The 18,427-nt window shown below is 45.2% G+C and overlaps 1 protein-coding gene across 21 annotated transcripts in view; it reads left to right on the plus strand.

Moving 5' to 3' along the window:
• Positions 1-18,427, plus strand: part of LOC137518061 (microtubule-associated protein 2-like) — a 261,526-nt gene that overhangs the window by 220,140 nt on the left and 22,959 nt on the right. For 17 of the 21 annotated variants that reach the window (XM_068235275.1, XM_068235281.1, XM_068235285.1 and 14 more), the window contains 2 exons: positions 2,233-2,573; positions 8,098-8,232. In XM_068235275.1, the coding sequence (XP_068091376.1) occupies positions 2,233-2,573; positions 8,098-8,232 (476 nt within the window). The remainder of the gene's footprint in view (positions 1-2,232; positions 2,574-8,097; positions 8,233-18,427) is intronic. The other 4 variants (XM_068235290.1, XM_068235294.1, XM_068235297.1 and 1 more) reach the window with 2 other exon arrangements.

Consider the following 18,427-nt stretch of genomic DNA (forward strand, 5'->3'; position numbering starts at 1 on the left):
TTTTTATTTTTTAATGGCAAGGGTAAATCCATGCTTTTATCTATGCAAATGAAGCAGTCAGATGCAGCCTCCACCCTCCTGAAAAGTAAACCAGCCAAAATACTTCTGTTGGGCTGAGGAAGCACTGATGATAAAAGGATGAGGCTGAAACATTCAAAAGTTTTGTTTTGCAGTTGTATGGTGCATGAATATGTAATTGTATTCAGCTTGGCTTTAGGACAGTCATATGCCCTTCTTAGCGCTTTGGATTGGTCCATTTCCATGCCACATACAGTTGGCATTAAACTTGTATGAAAGCCAGTCATTCGCGTCTGGATGAACAGGAAAAGACTGACGGCTGTAGTGTTGGACTCTGTTGAGCAGTCCAAGCTTGCGGTTCAATGGCTGCTCGAGTGCTGCAGAGATCCATTGAGGCTGAGTGCGGCATGTAAGAAAGGGTTTGATTGCGGAGTTCCACTTGCATAGGGATTGATCAGTTTGGCATATATGGTTCTCATTGACCAGTGTGTGGCCAGATTTATTAAAACGCAAGTCACTGTATGGATAAATTAAATTGTAGAATTGGGTTCCTTTTCCACTAGCTGCGATCTGTTTAAAAAAAGTGGATCGCTGGCACTTTGCCGATCGGTAGTGCACAGTGATTTAAATGTAAATTGCGGTGCACTTTTAGCGAGTTTCTATTTTTCCCCAAGCGCAATCGTGCCGTGAGATTATTGCCAGGTTTGCGTTTTGATTCTGATGTTTCACATCTCAATCGCATCAAGTGGAAAAAGGTTTTGGAAGTGCAAATGCATTTGTGATTGCGCTTGCAAATGGAAAAGAAGCCTCTGGGCCCTTTTCCACTACACTGCAATTCAGAAAAATCGCAAAATGCTACCGATTTTTAAATCACTAGGGTTGCTTCTTTAACACAGGAATCGCGGTAGGTATTTTCCACTACAGCGATTCAATTCGTTTCAAAGCGCAATAGTTTTCTGGAGAGAGTCTGAGAGCGATTTTGCAATGCAAGTGCATTGCGTATATAAAATCGCATTAGATTTTTACAAAGATTCAATTTTCTTTACAAAGCGCAGTCGCTTTCTGGAGAGATTTTGCAATGCAAGTGCATTGCGTATTTAAAATCGCAGTCGCTTAACTAAATTGATGAAAAATTACAATCGCTGGCGTTTTGGAAATGGTCATGGCGATTGCTAGTGGAAAAGGGCCCTAAGAAAGCTTTGATACTTACCCGGGGCTTCCTCTATCCCCATAAGCACATCTGAGCCCTCCGCCATCCTTCTGCGGAGTGGTTCAGTTACTGGGGCTGATTGCGGCTGAACGGCAGACTGGGGGAGGACGGCGGGGGACTCGGATGTGCTTATGGGGATAGAGGAAGCCCCGGGTAAGTATCAAATCTTTATTTTTCTAAGTCTCTGGTTTCCTTTTAAAGTATACCTGAAGTGGTTTAAAAAAATTGCAAAATTAAACATGCCCACAAGCGGCAATGATTTAGCATTTTAATCTGCCTTAGTGTGTGTGTGTTTTTTGTTTTTTTTTAATATATTTTATGGATTACACTAGTGCAAGGTATGTCCAACCTTGTCTAAAAAGGAAATGGGAAGTTCAGCTGTGACCTGGAAATAGTGTTTGCCCTCCCACCACCCATCTATGGAACTGAAAATGGAAAGGTGGGTCAGGGAGCTCCCTCATTAGCTGAGCAGGGGTGGGAGGAGTGCAAGCTGAAATTCCCCCTTTCTACACGGGATGGAGGATGATTTTTTTTTTCTACTACTTCTCAATGCAGAATTGGTAATATTCTGTTAAATATATCTAAGGCAGCTTAGGAGGTTATTAATTCAGGTATCCTATGGGCATGTTTAAAGGGCATCTGAAGTGAGAGGGATAGTCTGACGTTTTTATTTAATTTCAAACAATACCAGTTGCCTGGCTGCCCTGCTGGTCCTTTGCCTGTAATACTTTTAGCCATAGCCCCTGAACAAGCATACAGCAGATCAGGTGTGTCTGACATTATTGTCAGGCAAATAGACCAGCACGGCTGCCAGGCAACTGGTATTGTTTAAAAGAAAATAAGTATGGCTGCCTCCTCTCACTTTTACGTTTGCTCTTTTTTTTTTAAATCAATTACATGACCTAAATCTTGCTTAGCTGATCATGCTTCTATTCCGCATTATGCTATGTATCACATTATGGTCCTTCATTACTGAGCTACTAACATGACTGTTCTTGTTCCAGACTTGAGTCGCCCAAAAACTGTTCCAACGGATTCCACCAAGACCAATGGAACCGCCCACCCTGCCCCTGCTGCTAGCCGTCCCAAAACCACTAAACCCGCTGCTCCGAGACCACTGACTGGTCCTAGTGCTTCCACGGAGGTGAAGAAAGTGCCCGCCTCCAGGCCCGCCCCTCTGAGCAAGCCCAGCTCCGCCCCAGCCAGCAAACCTGCTGCAGCCTCGGCAGCCAAACCCAGCACTGTTCCCAAACAGCCCCGCCCAGCCACAGCTCCGGACCTGAAGAACGTGCGCTCCAAGATCGGATCCACGGACAACCTGAAGCACCAGCCAGGGGGAGGCAAGGTGAGAGCCAGTCACACATACAATCCTAATGATTCCAGTTATCCTCTGTATCATGATGTGTGGGGGCTGCGCAGGTCACTGTGTGCCCATCATTGTGTGCTACGTGACTCCCACCGTCTCCCTGTGATATGTGCAGGCGGCAGATCCAGTGCCCCCTGATCATTTAGGCGGTCGTTTCTTGCAGTGACAAACCAATGTCTTTTGTGTAGAGTCTCAATAATAGTGGCCTTGGTGTTCCTGGAAGAGGGGGATGTGTTTAGAGATCTGTCCATCCTATATTGCACGGTTTATCATGCACATGGTAAGGCGAAGGCCCAAGCTTTCTACACTGTGTGCTGCTTTTCGTCATTGTGTGTTATGAGCCCCATCTTCATAGGGTCAGACTATGCATATTCTGACTGGAAGGGAAAGCATTGATCCTCACTTAGGCCTAGTGCACACCAAAAACCGCTAGCAGATCCGCAAAATGCTAGCAGATTTTGAAACGCTTTTTCTTATTTTTCTGCAGCGTTTCAGCTAGCGTTTTGCGGTTTTGTCTAGCGGTTTTGGTGTAGTAGATTTCATGTATTGTTACAGTAAAGCTGTTACTGAACAGCTACTGTAACAAAAAACGCCTGGCAAACCGCTCTGAAGTGCCGTTTTTCAGAGCGGTTTGCGTTTTTCCTATACTTAACATTCAGGCAGAAACGCATCTGCAATCCAAAATCTGCAGCAGCCCGGGAGTATGCGTTTCTGCAAAACGCCTCCCGCTCTGGTGTGCACCAGCCCATTGAAATACATTACCCTAGCGGATCCGCATCCGCAAGCGGATCGCAAACCGCAGCAGAACCGCTCTGGTGTGCACTAGGCCTTAGAGATGATCTGTGAGATGCAAACAAATTCAACTTGCATGCAGATTGCATCTTGGAATTGGACTAATGCAAAGTAGCAGGAAGTGGATTTGAATGGCCTAATTCCCAGCTTCATACAATTTGCATTACATTTTCGTGCAAGCATATTTTTGATCATCTGTAATCTTCACCAGAAAGCACTGTAGGTTTGGAAATTGATTTTTGTGTGAGTGTGTTTAGCCATTAGCTTTTTCACTGTAGCAGTAGCTCTGTGACATTCTCCGCTGCTGTGTGACTGACTGGCCGTGTCCTGCAGGTCCTTTATTATGCTAGCACTGTGACGCCCTCTGCTGGTGATGTGAGTGCCTGTGTCCTTTAGCTCCTTCTCTGTAGCATTCTGACAAGTGTCTTTCTGATTTCTGCGGAATAGTTTTAAACACCCCCCCCCCCCCCCCTTTTTTTTAATCAGTTAATTAAAGAAAAAAAATGTTTTGCGGATGTAGGCTATTATGTACAATACGAATTTACGATTGGCAACCGTGGTACACTTCTGCATGCTGTGATTCGCCTAAGGGTCCGTTTCCACTAGTGCCGCGCGCGGTGGCACTTCCTGGTCTGCAGGAATGCTGATGAATCCAATAAGTTGTGCCATGCATGGCTATGGGGTTCACAGCCTCCCGCACGGAAACTGATGGCAATGTCGGCCGAATCGCTAAGGCATTGTTTCCTATGGCAGTTTCCCTCGCGATTTGCCTGTGGGGAAACTCTGCGAATTCGGCCCGGTTTCCGCTCTGGTGGAAAGGGCCCTAATACTTCCTAGTCTTGTGATTGGCCTTTAAAATTCCACGGTATTCCGATTTCTGCAGTACACAACTTATTCTATGATTGGCCCGATATTTCTGAAACTTGCGATTGGCCTGAAATTTCTGAGTCTCGGTAATGCTGTATTCTGCGGATATCTGCATACCGATTTCCGCTGTCAACAGCCAGTTTCCGATTGAAAACTCGGAATTCTTATTGCAATTTGGAGGCTCATCTCTAGCAGTGACCTGTCGTAGTTCTGCGACTTTCTCTGCAAGTGTACTGGTAGCGCCTGTATCCTCCAGCTCATTCACTGTAACAGTTACTCTTCATAGATCAGACTTTTTCTGTATGTGTGAATACCTTTCCTGTTCTGTCACTGTAGCGGTGAGCGGTCATAGCTCTGCAACACCTTCTGCAGTTGTGAGAGATTCTGTTTCCTTTAGCAGTGAGTGTTAGAGAACCCGAGGTGGAATTTCATTGTTAGTGGGGCACAGAGGCTGGTTGTGCACACTAACACCGCTATACCCCCCGCAGTGCTAGCGACACGCAGCGTGTCGCCAGCACAATGTTTACCTATGCCTGTCTGTTAGCGCCGCTCCCCCGCCTCCTCCGTATCGGCGCTACTCGCCCACGTCCCTTCCCTCCCGCTGATTGGAGGGAAGTGACGCGGGCAGGTAGCGCCGATGCGGGGGAGCGGCGCTAACAGACAGGCATAGGTAAACATTGTGCTGGCGACACGCTGCCTGTCGCCAGCACTGCGGGGGGTATAGCGGCGCGCAGGGGGGTCTTGGAGGCACACCATGGGGTAACAGAGGTTGGTGTTAGTGTGCACAACCAGCCTCTGTGCCCCACTAACCTAATATCCCACCTCGGGTTCTCTTTAAGTTGTTGGACTTCCTCTGCTGGAGTGTACAGGGGAAACTGTAAAAAAAAATTTGAATATTGTGCACAAGTCCATTTATTTCAGTAATTCAATTTAAAAGGTGAAACGAATATATGATATAGTAGCCCTTTGCATGGGTTTCGGAAGAATTAGTTGATTAGTCTGACACTAGAATAGTGAACATTTTCATAATATTCTAATGGTCTGAGATTTGGGGGTTCTCATAAGCTGTGAGCCATAATCCTCAACATTATAACAAATAAAGGCTTGAAGTATCTCGCTTTCCATGTAATGAGTCTATTTCATACATTAGTTTCACGTTTTTAAAGGACCGTCGAGGTGACGTTACTGGATGAGATAGACGTGTATGTACAGTGCCAAGCACACAAATCACCAGGCTGTGTTCCTTTTATTTTTCTTTCTATGCCTGAAAAATGTAAATCTCAGGTATGCAAGTGACAGTTTCTGTCTGGGTTGGTTTATAGCATAACCCTCACTGATTAGTAATTACTGACAAACCCTTTCCTGTCAATAAATAAGTAAATGGCTTCTGAGAGCAGGAAACCGATTAAAAAGGGTCAATAATTCATAGATTTGAGCTCTGACATACTTCAGTGACTGTCATTAAGCAGAGACCATGAAACATTAAAAACTAGATTGAAATATAAAATAAAACTGTGGGATATCTAAAAAGTCGTTTTTACGAGACTGAGGATTGATCCAATTGTTTTTCTCATCAGTTTTTCACCTCTGATGCTCTTTAAGTTCAATTTCTAAAATAAATGGGCTTTTGCACGAGATTCTAATTTTTTTTCGAGTTTCACCTGTAAGTTGCTCTGCCCTTCAGCCCTGTCACTGTATCGGTGAGTGTTCATAGTTCTGTGACCTCCTCTGCTGGAGTGTAGGTGGCTCTGCCCTTCAGCCCTGTTACTGTATCGGTGAGTGTTCATAGTTCTGTGACCTCCTCTGCTGGAGTGTAGGTGGCTCTGCCCTTCAGCCCTGTCACTGTATCGGTGAGTGTTCATAGTTCTGTGACCTCCTCTGCTGGAGTGTAGGTGGTTCTGCCCTTCAGCCCTGTCACTGTATCGGTGAGTGTTCATAGTTCTGTGACTTCCTCTGCTGGAGTGTAGGTGGCTCTGCCCTTCAGCCCTGTCACTGTATCGGTGAGTGTTCATAGTTCTGTGACTTCCTCTGCAGGTGTATGAGCGGCTGCTGTGTGCTACAGCTCATTTCATGCTGTTAGGGGATTTTATAGGAATGCATTGAGATGTACATATGGTGTTTTTCTTTTTATCTACATACATTTAGGATTTGCACCTTTCCTGCAGTGAAGTACTCGAGGATGCACCGTAGTGATCTGCTCATGAGGGGGCAGCCATGTTTATTTCCTTTTAAATAGTGTGGTTTGCCTGGATGTCCTGCGGCTCTTCTTTACTTTAGCAGAATCTGATTCACACATGCACTACATCCTCGTTCTGCATCAGTGGCTTAAAGGGAAGGTTCAGGGAGGGAGGTAAAAAAAATAAAAATCAATATCCACTTACCGGGGGCTTCCTCCAGCCCGTGGCAGGCAGGAGGTGCCCTCGCCACCGCTCCGCAGGCTCCCGGTGGTCTCCAGGAATTGCCCTCACCGCCGCTCCGCAGGCTTCCGGTGGCCGATCCGACCTAGCCAGGCCGGCTGCCAGGTCGGGCTCTTCTGCGCTCCAAGGCCCGGCACTTCTGCGTCCCAAGCAGCCGCATTGACGTCATCTGATGTCCGCCGGGCTCTACGGCGCAGGTGCAGTAGTTCTGCGCCTGCGCAGTAGAGCCCGGCGGACGTCCGATGACAGCGTGGCTGCGTGGGACGCAGAAGTGCCAGGCCTTGGAGCGCAGAAGAGCCCGGCCTGGCCAGGTCGGGTCGGCCACCGGAGACCACCGGGAGCCTGCGGAGCGGCGGCGAGGGCACCTCCTGCCTGCCACGGGCTGGAGGAAGCCCCCGGTAAGTGGATATTGATTTTTTTTTTTATTTTTTTTTACCTCTCTCCCTGAACCTTCCCTCTGTATCCTAGGAACTGGAGCTGCAGGACAGCCAGGTAACTGATGAACCTAAAGTGAGAACTATTGATAATGACCTATTTATTTCCTTTTAAACAATGTCCGTTGCCTGTTGGCCTTGCTGATCCTCTGCCTCTAAAGTTTTTAGCCACAGACACTGAAAAAGCATATGCAGCGGTTTCCAACAAAAAATCTTGACTGTTTACTATGTGCTTGTTTCAATGTGTGATTCAGATCCTACTGATGCCAGGATGATCAGCAGAGCTGCCAGGCAACAGTTATTGTTTAAAAGGAAATAAATATGGCAGCCTCCTCATCACTCACTTGGGCATTAAAGATAACCTGAGGCGAAGCTCAGGTTCAGAAATGCATACTTGCCTAAGAAGATAGAAGCCTCTGGATCAGGCTTCTCACGTGTGCTCTTCTGTTCTCTGAGACCCTCCAGCTGATTGGGCTGCACACTGGCACAATGCGTGGGCCTGCGCCGCACTATTACCGAGCCACTTGTGCATGAGCTTACTTTGCAGGCGCGGCCCCAATTAAATTGCCAACAAGCCCTTGCCGCTAATCTTTGGAGGGAGAGCGGCTATGCAGGACCGGAGGACAACATGGTTATCCTCGTTAGAATCCAAAGGCTTTCCTCGGCTTACGCATGTTTTTTTTTTTTTTTAACATTTATTTATATTTTTACCATATCTTCATTTCAGGTACACTCCAAGCAAATAATGCAGTATTTAAATTCTGTAGAACACAGTTCTCTAATACCTCAGTTACAGTGAGGAATGACCAGAGCAGGTATGGCAGAGAGATTCTACCCGGTGTATACCCAGAAGTATAGAGACCCTTCTGTACTTGCTGTGTAGCCAGGACTCTGGTGGGATAAACTGATGAAAGCATTTGCAGTGGTCATGGAGTAGGACTAGAGAACTGATGTTCGGATGTCTTGTTAATGTTGTCTTTACATTTTCCCCAGCAGGGCAAAGTAGAGAAAAAACCTGTGCCAGCCAGCACAGTCCGGAAACCTGCGCCCTCCGCCGCAGCCCCCAAACCGGCCAGCACCAAACCCGCAGACACTAAAGAGACCGCACAAAAGCAGAGCAATGGGAAAGTGAGTGTACACTCGGCCTGCACTGGCTCTGCCTCATCACTGTCCCTAACCTGACACTGTGACACTGTCCTCCCTCCCTCACTCACTCTTCTCTCTGCCCTCACCTTCTTCCCATTTCCTGCCTATAACACCAGCAGCAGCATGTGACGCTCCCATTCCTTCACCTCGCAGGTGAGTATCCACCAGGGGGCGCCAAAGAACCAGAAATGTTCCCCAGTCTGGAATATTTTGGGATCTGATGATAAAAAAGTGGTTGTTGGATTCACCTACTAGTCATCCAGCACATTCCCCCGCATATTCCAAACATCGAAAATATGCATAGAGTGGTTCTCTTTTTATGCATAATAAGTTTTTTGTTACATTTGCTGTTTTAAATAGAGGAACCCTAGTGACCTAATGTAGAATGTAGTAAATTATTCAGGATACTCACTTTTATCTCAATTATCCTGGTTTCATTATCAGACACCCTTTATCAATATATTGCTGTAAATTGGTATGTAGCTCCGCCCTCCCAGTAATGTTTAGCCTAGGCTTATGTCACTAAACCTTCTTCTCCCAGTGCGCTTTGGGAGACCAGGGCCCTTATTCAATTAACTTTTTCTCCTGAGTTTTATACACGGAGATAATTTTTCATCGTGTATTTAAAATACTTTTTCTGCACTTTGCAATTGAAAAAGTACTGAAAAGTGTATGATAAAGTATCATCAAAATAATTTTGAGTATTTTCTTGCTTACTGGTGGCTTAACCACCTTACGGGCGCCTGACAATTGGCAGCACAAGGTGGCTCCCCCATGACAGTGTAACACCAATTAGCATCAAGTCCTGGGGGAGTGGTTTGCATGGGGATCGCGGGCAAAACCCCGCTTGAATGACAGAGCTGAGATCCGTCAAGACTGCTGGCGGCGATCACCGTTAGTAGACAGTGTTAAAAAAACAAAAAAAAAAGTTTGCTTACGGGTACAGCACTACGATCTACTGCAGCGCTGTACGGGACAGCTTTGTCACTGAGCTGTCCCCTCGGGTGGCCTAGCAAATAATGGCCTCTCATAGGCTAATGCCTATGAAAGACAATCTCCTATGATTGGCTGTCGGGTAGAGCGCGGGATGGTGGGAGGGAGAATTTAAAGAAAAATTATTTGATTAAAATGAACAATAAAATTAATAAAAAAAATAAATAAAAATAGCGACAATCAGATGCCACCAACAGAAAGCTCTGTTGGTGGCAACAAAAGGTAGTAACATTTGTGTGTGTGCGCTAAGTTGTAGTGCTCTGCAGCGAGCTCTTAAAGCTGCAGAGCACCAATTTGGAAAAAAATCGCCTGGTCACTAGGGGGTGTAAGCCTACGGTCCTCAAGAGGTTAAAAGGCATTTTATTGCAAGTTGTGAAAAGATCACCAAAACTGTAGTGTCTTATAGTAGAATGCAGTAAATTATTCAGGATACTCAATTTGAATGTCATTTTTCTGGTATCTGCATCAGAAACTCCTCCTATATCTATATATTGCTGTTAATTGGGATGTAACCTCGTCTTCCCAGTGAGGCTTAGCCTAGACGTTTTAGTTATGCAGAATTTTCTTCTCAGAGCATTCTGGAAGATGAGGCATTTCCACTGGCTTTGGGATTCTGAAACATTCTGCAGAGCTGCACCTGACAGGACTAAAGAGGTCGCCACCTGTGATAAATTTCAGAATGTAAATCAGGATAAAGAGGTTTATTTAATTACAGTACGTTATTTTCACTACAGTTCCTCTTTAAAGAGACTCGGAGATGAGTCTCACTGCTGTTTTCTACTTACGCGGGGCTTCCTCCAGCCCCATAACCATGGCTGTGTCTCTCGCTGTCCTCCTACGATGTCCCATTCAGTCGCGGTGAGCTCTGTAAGCGGCTCAGTGACGCCAGCGCCAGACCACCTGCGCAAGCGCAGAAGGCTCCGGCTGACGTCACTCAGTCAGACTGAGCCACGTACCGGGGATTGACTTTGGCAGAATGGCAGCCCTGAGGAGGACTGCAAGGGACACATCCGTGCTTATGGGGCCGGAGGAATCCCCGGATAAGTAAAAAAAAAAAATTGCAGCGAGGCTCATCTCAGTCTCTTTAAAGCGGACCCAAACCAAACATTTTTTTAATTAAAAATATTTAGTTGCACCACTCTGACACATACAAAGATAAATAAACACTCCTGCAAACCTATGATCATTTCAGTGCATGCTTTTCACCCTTCTCTTTTCATAGCTAGGGTTATACTGGGGGCAGCCATTAGCAATTCCTCCATTGCCAGACATCATCTCCTCCACCAGTTTGCCGGAAAAATGCCGGCAATTTGAGAGGAATGGAGGGGTTCCTCCAATAAATGTAAAATATTTTATATTTGTCATCCTGCAGCTCAAAAAAGGCTGTTATTTATTATTATAATTTAGTAAATAGATTTTATTTCTGAAATCTTGTATTTTTAATTTGGGTCCACTTTAAGGCCCTGTTCAGACTATGTGCGTTCCTAGCCGGTTTTCCAGAACGCGTACAGGCAGACTTTGCGCATAGAAACGGCTACTAATGTTTTCTAATGGCTTCGTTCACATGTATGCTACGCATACGTTTCTCATCCGCATTGCTGCACGCCGTTCTGTGCGCCACGCACAGAAACGAACGGAATGAAAGTCTGGACGTGTATCAAAAACGCGTACTATTGCTTTTTTGCCGCAGCTTCCCTCTGCGTTTCCCATAATTCTTTTCTGTTTCCTGTGTGAAAAACGCAATAGAAAACTCATTCGAATCCAAGAAAAACGCACGCGTTTTTCAACTTGCGTTTCCTTTGCATCTTTATGCGTTCTGCAAACGCGCATAGTCTGAACAGGGCCTTAGGGTTCTTTTACACTGAAAAGTGCAATTCCGATTTCCAATTTTTATTGGAAGCTAGCAACACAAGAAGAAAATCACAGCAGGCAGGACTTTTTAATTGTATGAAAAATCATAATTGCATGTAAAATTGCATAGAAATCGCATGCATTGTAATAGAGCCCTACCACTCATCTGTCCTGTGTCATTCTGGTAAATACTGGATTTGTGCACATACCTTTTTTATAGGCAGCTCCAAGAGAAGTGTGAAATGTTCATGGGGTAATACAAGGTGAGCCAGTAAATTTTAGGCCAAACATGACCACACCCGTTGTAGACCAATGGACCTCTAAGATGATGGGTCAAATTTTGTCTTATTGGTAAAATTCTATATTGCCAACTCAACTGTTTTCCAAGTAAATGAGTTTGGCATGGTTATACTAATTTTTGAATATTGGGCAGTAATGACCTGCATAAAAAAAAAAAACTTACAAAAATGCTGGGGACTCCTCTTCATTCTCAGCAGTGAAAATGTGCAGCCAGGAGTTCAGGCTTGGTAGGGGGAGTCTTGTGAAGATACTCCTTGGCCTGGTCACTCCAGCCCAGTGAACATTTCAGCCGCAACATGCTTGTGATTGAGTAGCGACTAACTAGATGATGGGACATGGCAGAGGAAATGGCTGATAACACGGCACATGACCAGCCCTTTTGGTTTATATTGTGTACTTTTACTTATACTGTCGACAACTAATCAGAAGAGACTGTCAGTTCTCAAGCACTTTGGGCAAGATCCACCACAATCCATATGTATGGTTTGAATTGAGTTCTATTGTTTTAGTCAGTGTTGCATAAACAATATAGTTTCCCTTCCACCCATACACTCTGCACCATGCTTAATGCAGGGAACATCATGATATTGGTCTTCTGAGATTCTACTAGGATAATCCTCATGGGCTATAGACCACTATGGTGGGCAGAAAGTGTGCCGCTAGCACCTTGGGCCTTAATTGGCACCCATAATAAAAGTAGGCTTTCCACTATGCAAATTGTGCATTGTATAGCAAGTGCGGATTGCCCACTATGTAATGCCTCAATTTGCATACCGCAGCCTCTGGGCCTGCTATTGGGCAACTCCAAGCACCCAAGGTTTAGGCTTTGTGGTGGGGGGAAGGGGTAGTTAAAGTGTACCAGAGCTGAATAATTAAAAGTCTTTTACATACCTGGTGCTTCCTCTAGCCCCATCCACTCCGATCGCTCCCACGCCACCATCCTCCGATGTCCGCTGCTTCGGGTACCGGGTCCCCGCACTTCCGTCAGTCGGAGACAGTCAATGTAAGAGAATTGCGCTGTTTGCGTATCTTTCCAGCAGACGCTGAAGAGATACGTAGAGGGCGCACTTCTCGAGCGTAGCTGGCCGCCACGGACATCAGTGACGAGCCCCGGTACTCGAAGCTGCAGGCAGCGGAGGACGGCGGTGTAGAAGAGATCAGAGTGGATGGGTTGGAGGAAGCACCAGGTATGTATAAAACTCTTTTAAATCCGCTCTGAGGCCTAGTGCACACCGGAGCGTTTCCGCTGCGGTTTGCGATCTGCTTGCGGGTGCGGATCTGCTTGGGTAATGTATTTCAATGGGCTGGTGCACACCAGAGCGAGAGGCGTTTTGCAGAAACGCATACTCCCGGGCTGCTGCAGATTTTGGATTGCGGATGCGTTTCTGCCTCCAATATAAAGTATAGGAAAACCGCAAACCGCTCTGAAAAACGGCACTTCAGAGCGGTTTGCCAGGTGTTTTTTGTTACAGTAGTTGTTCAGTAACAGCTTTACTGTAACAATACATGAAATCTACTACACCAAAACCGCTAGACAAAACCGTAAAACGCTAGCTGAAACGCTGCAGAAAAAGAAGAAAAAGCGTTTCAAAATCTGCTAGCATTTTGCGGATCTGCTAGCGGGTTTTGGTGTGCACCAGGCCTGAGTGCTTTTAAGGGATGGGTTAAAGATAGGCACCACCATGGGAGGGGGTTAAGGCTTAGGTAGAGGGAGGGATAGGAATCAGTAGAGGGAGGATTCTGTGTGAGAGTAGGCTTAGGTTAGATCATAGTAAAATATTGGTAAAGGTTACTAGTAATTTTAACGATATTCTACCAGAGGCAATCCCCTGCGCCCTTTTTGTCCAGGCGCCTTTTACATGGATGCCTCTGTAGCAACTCCCAGACTTGTATAGAAACTTATTTGAATAGCAGCACGATGAACCCGCATAGTGAGCGCACAGACGTACTTGTGAAGAGTCCAAAATACATAGTAAAAAATCTATACCAGGCATACATATGTAAGTGTCGCCGGTGAGTTGGGCGCAGGACGAGCCGAATGACTGCTCTCCCTACTGCCCCAAAACTCCTTGGCAGCTTGAAATCCTCTTCCACCTTTGTTTTCTCAACTCTGAGGGAGATGTAATTCTGGGTCTGGCAAACCCGTGCTGTATTACATTACCGTTACGAGGCGCCCAGTGCGCCGAAACAACCTGCTTCGTGTACCAGGGCATTGCTCCATGCAGTCCTTTGTTTTAACGTTGATGTATTTTTTGGGTATTCCTATAAAGCAGAAGCAGAAGTGGCTCGCAGAACTTATATCTGTCCATGTTTGGGAGCTTCTTCACAAGTCTATTTTGTGATTTTTCCTGTTGTGCGAACAGACCAGACCGTTTCTTTGTTTGGTAGTCTTAAAACACTACTTTGTGTTTTCGCAGTACTGGCAAAGTTATAGGACAAAATTTACGGTACATCCATAATAGTTATCAAGTCAACACTCGATGAGAAGACTCTACTGCGATTTCATTCTTTAGCTGGTATGATTCTGCAATTTAGCAAGTTAAAATGGCCTTCTCAGGACCCGAATGCTTGCACAGCGCACAATGAAAAGTTTTTGTTCCACATATTGTTGCTGAAGAAATTCACCCTTTCAGTGCCTTCTGCAGAAGTGAAACCAAGTAAAACTTCAGGGTTTTTTTTAAAGCCAGTGTTTGCCAATTTTAAAATAAAAAAGTCAGATACTCACCTAAGGAGAGGGAAGGCTCGGTCCTAATGAGCCTTCCCTCCTCTCCCGGTGCCCTCGGTGCTGCGCTGGCTCCCCCGTACGCGTCCGCCGCTGCAGGGACTTTCGGAGGTCTTAGGGAGCACTCGGGCTTCCGAAGACGGGCCGCTCCATACTACGTACGCGCGAGTGCATCATAGAGGGCGCTCGCGCATCATAGAGGGCGCTCGCGCATCATAGAGGGCGCTCGCGCATGCGTAGTATGGAGAGGCACGTCTTCGGGAGCCCGAGTGCTCCCGAAGACCTCCGAAGTCCCTGCATCGGCGGACGCGTACGGGGGAGCCAGCGCAGCACCGAGGGCACCGGGAGAGGAGAGGGAAGGCTCATTAGGACCGAGCCTTCCCTCTCCTTAGGTGAGTATCTGTCTTTTTATTTTTAACTTAGTAAACATTCACTTTAAAGGATTTTTTAGGATTTTCATAAATTGTAATGAAGACCTTTATTTTCCCATAAAGGTTATCATGCTGTGGCTAAGCTTTGAGATCAGAGAGGAAGTTCTGCGTTTAGTTATTGGGAACAAGTGCAAGAGGCCATAGATATTGAATAGGTCAGTGTGATGCAAATCATTTTGACTTGTATGTAAATGTTATGCATCTTAATACTGAGCCAATCAAAACCATCGGGAAGTGAGTTTGATGGCCCAGTTCCATGCTACATACAATTTGCATTGCATTTTGTATGCAAGCCAGAATTATTTGCACCTCATCAACCATCTCTAGCTGTGAGTTCGATTCCCTGGGACTTTATTTTGATACAGTGACTATTTGGTAATATATGACTACATGAATCTTAGTCGCTCTTGCTATTTGTCTATAATATATATTTAGGAATTCTATAGAATCAGCATGTACAATAAACCATACATAACATATAGGCTCTTTAACCTTATAGTCAACTGTTGGCTTACCTCCAGAAACAGATGTCAAGTCAGTGATTTGTCCAAAAACTTACACCATTTTATTCAGACAACACGTTTTGAGACTGTCCACTTCATCAGGTCTTGAAATATGCCTACAAAGTACAATAAAAAACGCTCCCTATAATTACAGTATATTTAAAGGGAACCAGAGATGAAGCACCCTCATGTATTTTACCATATATATATATATATATATATATATCAGTGAGGACATTAGAGAAAACACCTACCCTGCTCTCTGTTTCATTATTTACTGTTCAGCCTGCTTCTAATCAGCCCTGATAAAATCCCCGTCTGAGCATTCAGTCTGGCTTTGTTCAGGAATCTTTTTAGCTGAGTCTGTCTTCTGTGCTGTCTTTTCAAGCCCAAGCCTACCCCCTTATGGCTCTGCTCAGGAATCATTATAGCAAAGCCAGTCTGAATGCTCAGTCGGGGATTTTATCAGGGCTGGTAAGAAACCATCTGAACAGTAAATAATAAAAGAGAGAAGGGTAGGTGTTTACTGTCATGTTCCCATTGATATATATGGTAAAATACATGAGGATGCTTTGTCTCTGGTTCACTTTAAATGTGAAATGAATGGTTTCCAACAGTGTTGCACACAGCTTCCTTTTTCCTTCATGCTCTGCGTATAAAGCCGTTTTGAACAGAGTGGGTTAGGAAGCCCCCAAGGGCTGTTCTGTATAAACAACTCTGCAGTGCGACAGGGCAATCGATAAACATGGGGTCTGCTTTACCTGCTGGCGTTGCTGCAGTGTATAGGTGGACCTCAGCCAAGCCAACGTCACTGCTGTAGAAGCCACCCACACTCTGGCTGCTTCCTGACATGGGATGTGAGATGAATGACAGCCAGAGCATCTTCTGCCCAACATGACAGCTTGTCACAATGTGACCTTTTCTCAGTAACGAGAGACGCATCTGGCTTTCTCACGGCCCCTCTGAATGTCTGTTATCATTACATTACAGCACTGGGCTGAGAGTCCGCTCCCCGTAGGGTAATGTTCAGGAGCATAGCGGCTTGTATAGAATGGTGGGGGGGGGGGGGTTCTGGGAGAGAGAGATCTGTTTTGGTGTTTGTTTTTTTCTTCAGTGAGTCTTTCAGCAAACCTTTCACTGAAATGGCATTTCCTGTGAATGAACAGGACAAAAGTGGAATGTACATGGGGACTCATGAATTGGCAGGAATATTGCAAGGCTGTCGCATAATCAGAGTGCAGGCAGTAAATTTTGCCTGAAGAGGAACTGAAAACCGCCTGAATGCTTACAGTACAGCTTTATACAATGCTACATTCAGCATTATAATGAGACGTTTATTAACATTAACCGCATTAAAGGAGAACTGTAGTGAGAGGGATATGGAGGCTGCCATATTTATTTCCTTTTAAGCAATACCAGTTGCCTGGCAGCCCTGATGGTCTATTTGCCTAAAGAAGTGTCTGAATCACACCAGAAACAAGCATGCAGCTAATCTTGCCATATCTGTCTAAATTTGTCAGAAACACCTGATCTGCTGCATGCTTGTTCAGGGCCTATGGCTGAAAGTATTAGAGGCAGAGGATTAGCTGAATAGCCAGGCAACTGGTATTGCTTAAAAGGAAATAAATATGGCAGCCTCCATATCCCTCTCACTACAGCTCTCCTTTAAGAGGAATAAATCTATACTGTCTTGTGACTGAAGACTATTCCCTCAAATTCAGTCTTCCTTCCTGTTAGTGACTAAAGGTGCGTACACATACCGGACTTTTTCAAACTATGGGTCGTCAGACCGGCCTGCGGGGCTTTGCGGATCAGTCAAAACCAGTCTTATCAATCTGACTACAGCTTGTACTCCCATGCAACTGTCGTCGGAACGACCGCCCCACGGTTTGGAAAAATCTGGTGTGTATGTGCCTCTTATATGATCTTTTCCTGAGTCCTCTGTGAGCCCTGCTGTCTCAGCCACCTGCTGAAGAGGGGAGACTTCCTGGATTTGGAGCTCTGCCTCCTCCTGCCAGAGGGGTCAGAAGCAATCTTGTTCACTTTCTGCACCTGCTAGAGCACGATTTGTCAAACCTTTCCTCATGATCCCCCAATGATGCATGTTTTGCAGGCAACCTCACCTATAGCTGAGACACTAAATACGCCACCTGTGCATAGGTGAGGTTGCCCACAAAACATGCATGGTTGGGGGGTCGAAAGGACAGGTTTGATAAAAGCTGTTCTAGAGTAAGGTTCTGTACCCACTAGAGCCTAGAACTGACCTTTTTTTTTTTTTTTTTTGTCCTCCGTTCATTGCTAAATGGACAGTGAAAGGCTCCTATTTTATAAATAAGAGCTGTTCACACTGGTCATGCTGCAACGTTGCAATAAGCAGACTGCACTTTTGTGCAGACCGCGATAATCCAGGTCCAGGTGGATGAGTTCCCCCATTGTAGCCTATGGTAGTAACACACCTGCCCCGGGCTACAGACGGACCACCGGAGCGGACACTGCACTGTCTGTTCCCGCTGGCCACACGTGGTTTGGCACAAGTGGGAACACAACCTTAAGGGCCTGCAGGGAGGGTGAGATGCAGCCAATTCTTCTTTCTGCTGATCGGATGATTCCTTGCAGTCTAACCTGCTCTCGTACGGAGCATGAGCCGAACCAGACAGTCATAAATGATGGTTTAGAGGATTGCAATACAAAACTGGTGGTACACCAAACTTTCAGCTGCTATAGTCGGTACATCTTCTGCTTTTTAAGGTGGTTGGAGATTGTGGCGCCAAGGAATTTGACTCTACTTGGGTTGCTGCTGATCCATTTATGATTAACCAGACCTTGTTTCCCACTTATGGACCAGAGCAGTTTATACATTTTAACTGTGTCCCTAATTAAGTAATCAGTAATAACTTTATCCCTACTGATGACACCCAATTGAAATATATATATATATATTTTTCAAGACAAACTACTTATATTGTATTCTTTCCCTCTAAAAATATTGTTTTCTATGCATTTTTAATGGGAAGAAGAGGAAAAAATAGAAAAAAAAATGTTTTCAGTTTTACCAATTCCAGTTTAAAAATAAAAAGTGCTAATGTAGATTAAAAAAAACAACCTCAAAACTATTTCTACCGCTTATCAAAAAACTCAGATTTTGTTCCTGTCACAATTTATGGTGAAGATATTTGATTCTGAAATAATGATGCAGTGTGTATTTTTCACTATGAACTGCGAAAATAAAAGTATTTTTAATGGTAAGAATCAAACTTATTGGTTCAGGGAACATATATTCCCTTTCACCAATTAGTGCTGCATCAGTTAGTGCCGGAGGTGTGCACAGCTGTGCCTTTGCTACAAGACTTATATCTACATCCTTGTGGCTTAGATGA

This window comes from Hyperolius riggenbachi, chromosome 5 (assembly GCF_040937935.1).
Source record: "Hyperolius riggenbachi isolate aHypRig1 chromosome 5, aHypRig1.pri, whole genome shotgun sequence".
NCBI lineage: Eukaryota > Metazoa > Chordata > Amphibia > Anura > Hyperoliidae > Hyperolius > Hyperolius riggenbachi.